This window comes from Corylus avellana, chromosome 5 (assembly GCF_965113065.1).
Source record: "Corylus avellana chromosome 5, dhCorAvel1.hap1.2, whole genome shotgun sequence".
NCBI classification, from domain to species: Eukaryota; Viridiplantae; Streptophyta; class Magnoliopsida; order Fagales; family Betulaceae; genus Corylus; species Corylus avellana.
Genome location: NC_142494.1, coordinates 145,829 through 154,258, shown reverse-complemented (window position 1 = coordinate 154,258; position 8,430 = coordinate 145,829). Strand labels below are relative to the sequence as shown.

The 8,430-nt window shown below is 36.5% G+C and overlaps 1 protein-coding gene across 4 annotated transcripts; it reads right to left on the bottom strand.

Moving 5' to 3' along the window:
• Nucleotides 1-537: 537 nt before the first annotated feature.
• Nucleotides 538-8,139, bottom strand: LOC132183137 (portal protein; the record flags this gene model as incomplete). 4 transcript variants are annotated; one of them, XM_088516457.1, is given in 18 exon segments in its annotated part: nucleotides 538-875; nucleotides 1,134-1,205; nucleotides 1,291-1,485; nucleotides 1,748-1,954; nucleotides 2,179-2,337; nucleotides 2,552-2,689; nucleotides 2,867-2,972; nucleotides 3,122-3,289; nucleotides 3,911-4,101; nucleotides 4,530-4,754; nucleotides 5,105-5,222; nucleotides 5,318-5,481; nucleotides 5,947-6,057; nucleotides 6,161-6,266; nucleotides 6,745-6,850; nucleotides 7,243-7,407; nucleotides 7,765-7,886; nucleotides 8,005-8,139. In XM_088516457.1, coding segments are annotated over 18 exon segments (2,647 nt in total), but the record flags the coding sequence as incomplete, so codon positions are not given.
• Between the last annotated feature and the right edge of the window lie 291 nt (nucleotides 8,140-8,430).

Genomic DNA, 8,430 nt, shown 5'->3' with positions numbered 1-8,430 from the left:
TTTATGAGGATCTGGGCTGACCTACACGTTTACTATGGCAAGCACATAAGTTGATTTATTTAAGCTGTGGGGGTGAAAGGCCTTTGAATTATGAAGGTGTTGTGAAGAAGGAAATAACAAGATAGCTAACAGGATCCCATTGATTTTGTCTTCACAGCTGTGCATTATTTCCAGCTGCGTTGAGTAGTATGGATTAGTATCTCTTGTTAGCTATTAAGCTCAAACGGAATAGGTATAAATAATCATGATAACAAGAAGCATGCCAGAGGTTTAGTTTAAGTGGCTAAAGCTATATGTTACATTGTTTGAATGTAATAAATCGTAACGCGCTGATGAAAGGATAAAAATGATGCCTTGGATGGAGGGTAGGGTGGTAAGCAGTTAATCAGTTATATGCTATCCTACACCAGCAAAAGTTTCTGCTTTCCATTATATCTGACTAGAACGACCAAAGTGTCATGTCTTGTAAAGTTACAGACCACTTGTAAGTGTATTCCTAAAAGTCCTACATGAGAAAGGAAGGGATGAGGAAAAAATTTGGCAACAAAATACACAAATGAGAAAATTTACTTCAATTTGATTTCTTGAGAAGAAGCAGAAATTTGATATGCAATATAGACATACACAAAAAGAATATAATGAAACACCTACCAAAAATTATTTAGTGCTATACTATGAACTGATACATGAACTTGTCAGTTGGGAGGTACCAACTTCTAAACAAAGAAAAAGGTAGACGGATCTGTTGCATTTGCTGTGTCTCTACAAAGAATTGATCGAGCTTCAATTACTGAACGAGGGGGCTCAATATCTTTCTCTTGCAGGGCATTTCCTTGCAATCGCTGCATTTGCGAAGCAAAGATGTCATCCAATATCTACAAATCAAAACAGAATCATATGGTTGGAATATTTGTAAAGAAACATTGTACGTGAGACATAACTACAGTAGCACAGCACCAACCACAAACTTAAGCAAGCCAAAATGCATCATGGTCTTGAACATAACCAGAATGCAATCCCCTTCTATTGACATGTAGAGAGTGTTTCTGGATATGATCCTTGCTGAAATGTAATCAACCAATAGTTCCAACTCAGTCCAAGGATTAGAAGGGACCGATCTTAAATTTACTTACCCCGAGAGCATAATAAGATCCATTATACCATACTCGATTTTCCTTCCTGTCTTCGAGAAATTTCAGAACAATCTAGTACAAACAATTGAAATTGGAAGTGCATTAGATTTGAGAAGAAATTCAGTAAACCTGGTGTATATACTAGGATTCTCTTCACCTGTCCCATCCTATCCCAGAATCCACGGCAGGTTGCAATGAATATCCAGCTTGTCAAAACCCCGTGCAAGTTGGATATAGAGTCAATGAGTTGTGAACTCAGCATTTGCATTCTTTCACGGACCTCAGCCTCTCCATCGTCTTCCTTTGTTTCCTCCAGAATCCTTTTGAGCCGTGTGTTACGATTAGCTTGCATCTGATACAATCATTTTCAAAGAAATTACAATTATGTGGATTAGTTTTTCATTTGTTTGGAACACAGATTAGGGACATAAGAAAGAAGAACAAAGTATCAAAATTCATTCACGAGGGCTAATGACCTAGTTCTTCTTTGTTAGTAATACACTCGTTAGAGGTGGCTATCTGTTTAAATGGTTGTTAAATATTACGGCAATTAATACAAAGACCTTTGACTTTGGGTAGAATTCAAAGGTTATTGGATTGTCAATAGAGCTTACGTTGCTTATGAGCTTCCCTACTATTGCCTGCAAGTAATTCTTGTATTTTGTTCTCAAGAGAACTGTGATCCCATTCATCTGCTCTCCAAACAGTGACTTCTTATCTCCCCCAACTGGCAGATATGATGCCCAAGACTTTAAGATTTCCTCCACTCTACAGTGCAGGACATCAAGAATTCTCTTCATGGTGTTCAGAAAAATTCCTAACTGAACAAAAAAAAAAAAAAGAAAAAAAAGAAAAAGAAAAAAAGTAAGATACATGAATATACAATGAACTTCAAATCCTATATATTCACATACAAATATCAACATGTCTCTCTGCTTGTTACTGGCTAAATTTGACCACAGTTCAATTCAAGCACCTATTCAAATTCCTGGTGGCCAAAAATTAATACCATAACATGGAATATCTGCATGCAAAGCACACTCACTTGATTAGGAACAGAATAGATTGTCATTGATTGTCTTCTTGTGAGCTTCTGAACCTGCATATTAAGCTTCTTCTGGATGCTATCTTTCAAAGGAGTCAATATGTCATTATATTGCTTCTCCAGCGCCTTTATGATTGCTCTTTCCACATTTGCAACGGCCTTTCAAAAATCACAAAAGCAATTGCAATGTTTCAGCAGATGCAAGAATATTGTGCGTCAAAGTGTGTATGCAGAAGTGCTTAAATGCATACAAATATGAGCTGAAATCTGTAAGCACGTATCTCTAATTTTTTTTTTCTTGGGGAGGGAGGGAGGGGGGGGGGGGGGGGGGGGGGGGTTGTGGGGGTTGGGGTAGTGTGGGAGTAGAACTTACATTTTCCAAAATCAATGAGTACTGAGGCCATCTATTGATTATTACTTCATACTGAATAAGGGTGTCTCTAATCTTCTCATACATTTCCTCAGCAAATGGTGAGGTGGAATGATTTGTCATCACACCACACCATGGCACCTGCATCATTAATTCGAACACAGTAAGTTAATCTAGTTCCTCATTTGAACAATATCTTTGGTGTGTGCTTAAGATTTGGCCCAGCCTGGGATAGAGGGGTGGGAGGAGAAACACACACACACATAAAATATACTTTTGTTTCAGATTAATTCATATATGTCTTAAATGAGGCAGTACCTTTTCTGCTTTGCAAAGCTCAAGTAAATTAAGTTGCATATCTTGTACCCACACCATTATATAATTGTGAAACAAATTCCTTGCGTCTACACCACCCTGCACCGGACTGAAGCAAACAGAAAACAGCATGTCAGAAAGGAAGCTTCTACTTCAACAATAGGCTGCAAGCTGTGTTGCTACCATGTTCTTGATAAAATGTCAGTCATTCAAATATATGAAAACTTAATGAACTTGTATTAAGTGCCTTTTACAAACCTGATGTTCCATGATTCAAGATCCCTTTCAAAATCAGCAGTTGCTATTAATAGTTCAGTTACATGCGGCTGTGGGCTAGATGGAGGCCATGCAGCAAGGAAACCTCTAAGCCTGTTGCACAACTCTGTGCTGTAAACGGCAGCTGCAATGTTTGACAGGTCGATTGAGCTGGAAATAGGCTAATATGAGTCAGAAGATATATGATATAGTAAAGCATACAAAATTATAATTTTTAGGAATTCATAAATATCTCAAATCGTAGAATCCAATTATAGTCTGAAACTCTACAAAAAGGGGAAAAATATTATAAGTCAAATAGACAAAACAATGATAGTTGACAGAAATCTCAGGTTCGTTTGACAACGCTTTTTAATAAAAAAGTAAAAGCATTAACAAACAACTCAAAATACAAAACATTCAAAACTATTTTTACCTTAATGTCACATCACAACCAAAAAGCAAAAAGCATCTTCTAAAAAGTTTTGCAAAAGGAACCTAGCTAAAGCTGACTCACCTCCTCAAAGGAAAGGTGAAAGAAAGAAAAAATAAAATAAAATAAAAAAAGTAGGCCAATAAAATAAAATAAAATACAAAACATTAAAGAAGGCCAATTGTTCTCTCTTTTTTAATTTGATGAGTGGTCTTGGCGGTTGGGAAGTAGGAGTGTGTTTGTATTCATGTCTTATGGATGGAATTGGGAAACTTAAGATCCTGTCCCTGTGTCATATTTAAGTTATTGAACATTTATTGTCTAAAAAAAAGTGTTTCATGAATAAAAATTGCCAGTACCTGGGGAGTATATGCTGGTTGTGGATCTTGATGTCTGCCTGAATTTCATTGCTTATGTTGATACAAAGATTCTTCATCTTTAAGTATGCTGTGGAGATGGTAATGGAGTCCATAAGGAAACCTTCAGAGTTGCTCGACACAAACTCATCAGTCTTTGCCATGTGCTTCCAACATCTCCTTTTCGCTGCTGTCTGTAAATAAAAGTCATTTGGTTTAGATTTTCATTTTGCCTGATTTGTCAAAACAAAGTGCAAAAGAAGACAGACAAGTCCTATGACTAGGTCATATGATGAGAAATTGTATGGACATTTGCTTATAGACATGTCTTCAGGCTTCAGTTACAGTCCCCATTATCCCACTGCTAAATCACATGAGGCATGGAAGATTTCAGTAAATGAGCTAACAGGTCACTTGCTTCAGGCTGCCCGAGATCTTGCTCTTTCTTTCCTGGAAAACTAACATTTATCTTTATATCTAGTCTAGTATAACGTATGAAGGCAGAATATTACATGGGAGGCCCATATACTCTGGATTGGTACATTAGTTGAACATATAGAACATGAAATTTCATCTTCTGTGTCATATATAATTGCAAGACTCAGTGACAAGTTTAAATTACCTGCAAATAGTTTCTGAGCATAGTCTGTGCATCTAGAGAAAGGATATCATGAAGAAGAGTGTAGACTTGGACAGCAGGTGCTAGAGCTGGTGCTGCAGACTCTTGCATTGGACCAAACAAGTCTACTAACCCCGTAGGAGAATCTTCATCTAATGATTTGTAGTTCTCAAAAACATTTGCTAAAAGACTCTCTATTTGGGTTTCACAATCCAATAGTAAATTTTTCTGCAAGACAGACATCAAAAAATTATAATATCAAAAAGTTTGTTATATTCATATTTTAACATTTTCCTCTTAAGGCACATGAAGAGGCTGCTTCTGCTTGGTGAACATTATCGCTAAATGGACAACAACAGATAGTATTTAGCCCACCAAGTCCCTGCAATGAACTCTCGACCAATTTTATTGCATCAAGCACGTAGTTTCCGTTTCAAGTTTTTAATCATAAAAGAAAATTATCATCCACAACATCTACTTAGCTACAATCATTTTAAAGTAAATCAGAAGCACAAGAGTTTGATTAAAAAATCATTAAATGGTAACGGATGCAATGTGGGTCTTCAGAAGACACTTACCTCTTGCCTGGTCAAACTTTTCTCACTTCTAGCCTTTATTATGGGTACAAGTAGCTCGCTCACAAGTTCCAAGCAGTCTTTTGTTGGAGTGGCCACATTCATGACGTGTGACAGATATCTACAAGGAAAGCCAAGGTAAGTGAAAATGTTAGGAGGTTAAAGCATCATTAGTAACTTTAAATTGACTTGACAAAATTTACATTTGTTTCACACCTCAGCTTAGTATATGAATCGGAAACACCATAGTAGTCTGCAAATTCATTCAACAACCACTTCCAATTTCCATGCAACCACAAGTTCCTGGAATGAAAACGTTGTGCACGCATCGCTGCCTCCAGCAATAAATCATAGGCTAGAGTTTCCACAACAGGTCCACTCTGCAACATGTGAAGGAAGAACAATAAAATTTTAATTTACACAGGCAAACACCTGCTACCTAACTCACACTCACATAAATTCTCAAACACCACAGTTTCTCATTCTATACATGGATTGGAGACTGAGCACCAACAAATATGCAAAGAGAACTTCAATAATTCAGAAACTGTTTCACATATAGAACTGCAACGGTCACACACATCTGGCCAGTCCAACTCCAAATATAGATGAAATAATCTGAATACATTAATACTACCTATTTTAGAAAAATAACATAAGAGATATTCATAAAGAATCATATATTACTATAGTAAAACAGCATTTTAGATGTAATCTTTAAAATCTCACCCCATTCCGTTATTGAGCTTTTGTAAACAAGTTTCACAAGACATATAAACTAGTAGTGTTATTTTTATTGGTCATAGCTGTGGTATTCAGCTGAGTTGAGTTGAAGGACATGTAACCTTTATATGATTAGTCTCATCGTTTGTGATTGTACTACCAATAAAGAGCTGGATCTTTCCAACACATTCTTGATCATCATGGTATATGGGCCACCACCGAACTCTATCACTCTGCATAGTCAGACAATCACATCAAGTAACATATGATAGTATGAGAAATAATATGTATAACTGTACGATATCTGATATTGGAAGATGGAGGAAGGCTACATACAGGGTTATCAGTAAGGGATGAAACTTGAATTGTAGTTCGACCTTGGACTGAATTTTTTCTGTCTTGGACTTCTACCAAAAGAGCATCCCCTTGGCTCTCCGGGAAACTGAAATTACAAAATGGGTAAGATCTCTCCTTCACTGCTCATTGAAGGGGCTGACTGTAGTTTGGTTTTGTAGACTATGCTACAGAATATTAATTATTAAATATGTACAGTTTTCAAAAATCACCACTTACAAGCACAAAGGGTATCCTTTAAGTAAAATGCCAACATAACATCACAACCTATATAGGTTCAAATCTATGATTCTTTCCAGCATAATATCAAGACCTAATGACCAAATGTATGATTCTTTCTATTAAGACCATCGCACATTCACACTGTAAGAAATTTCAGATTATGAGGGTTCTTCAATTAAAATCTTGGATGCTGTCCAACATGAATACTAAAAACTAAAGCTGGCCAACCACAGGACAATAGCCAAGTTAAGTAATAATAGCTACTTACAAGACATGGTAATCTCCACTTCCAGGGCTGGCCAACCACAGGACAATAGCCAAGTTAAGTAATAATAGCTACTTACAAGACATGGTAATCTCCACTTCCAGGGCGCAAGCAAATAGAAGAACCTGGCTCCACTTCAGTATCTTCTGTAGCACTCTTTAGTTGGAATAAGCATGATAATGGCTCTACAAGCATGAGAAGAAACTTATTAATCATCCACGGGGAGTTACTGAGGTATAAACAGTCCTTAATGATGTCTATGAAAGTGTGTATGATTGACGTGAAATGAAGACAACCACTAAAAGCATCCTGCACAGGAGATATTCTCGATCTTTGGGAAAACTGAGGACTTCGATTCAGAAAGGTACGATAAAATCTGCCCGGTAAATTGTTGCAAACTTTTAATGAGCATGATTTTTACTTCAATATCTAAAGTAACAACATTAAGCTGAACACTTGTATGATTTATAATAGATGGTAGTTTCACTGGAAGTGTGGTCTTTAAGCGCAACAAGTGGATTTGTAGGCACACTCAAGAGTAAAGTAAAATAGATTCCCAAATATTTCTAGAACAAACCTTCTGATTCCACTGAGAATGAGGCAACTTTTAGAGAATTCATGCCAATTTTCACTAGTGATGAAACATGCCGAACATATTCTACCCCCGCTTGAATGTATATTGCACCACGCTGCGAATATGTGCTCTTAAGTTTCCTCCTTTGTATTACTCGAAGTTTCCTCACTGCCATTAACCACCAACTACACGTTAATTCAAATTAAGAATACAATTTTCAGGATCTTAATCTTAACGAAGATTTACTTTCTACAAGTGTGAAAAAAAAAAAAAAAAAAAAAAAAAAAGGGAGAATATCAAATGTCATAATCAGCATATAATCATTTTTATCACTTATGAACATATGTAACATATATATGGATCTTCAAACGACAGAAGCATAGGCCAATCAACCCAACGGATAAAATGCAAACCAACTTACAATCCTGTGGATATATATATATATAACACCAAGCTCATCTTTCCAAATAGTTGGTTTCAATATGTTTATATAAACATAGTACATGAATAACATCTGGATTTTACCTTCCACTCTTATTTTCCCTACAACCTTCTTTGCATTCAAAAGGCATATTTGTTCAACACTCTTAGTAGTCCTGCCTTCCATTGGTTGCACACCTCGGGGTTGCAACAAAAATTTGTGTAACCTATATAATCAGAGAACAAGGAGAGATGCCCAATCAGAGTTGAAAACTAGCCATGGAACATCAAAAATATTTAAGGGTTATCTCACTCTTCAGTAGCATCAAGCAAAACACAACCTACCCAAAGGCACTTCGGAGAATGAGGCACTCGTCACGTAGAAACTCAGGTGCCTCGGTACAGCCTCTTTCCCATGCATGTAGGCATAAACGTATGGTAGCATCATAAGCAATCATTGTTTGCCATGCATATTGTCCACTGCAATGATTGAATTGACAAGGCATAGTTTGAGGATCCAGTAAGCCAGAGAAATCAAATAGGTCCATGCTCATTAACTTTTTTGATAAGTAATCGAAATATTATTAAAAGCACAAAATGCGCAACTCCAGTATACAGGGAGTATACACCTAGCTAGAAAGAGAAAACAAGTCAAGAAAAACATGAAAACTAGGCAAATTAAAATCTAATTCAGTTGTCCAATGATAAAAAGTTTTGAAAAAGGATGATAAAAAGAAGATACCAAAATGGATTTTTTTTTTTTGGTCTACA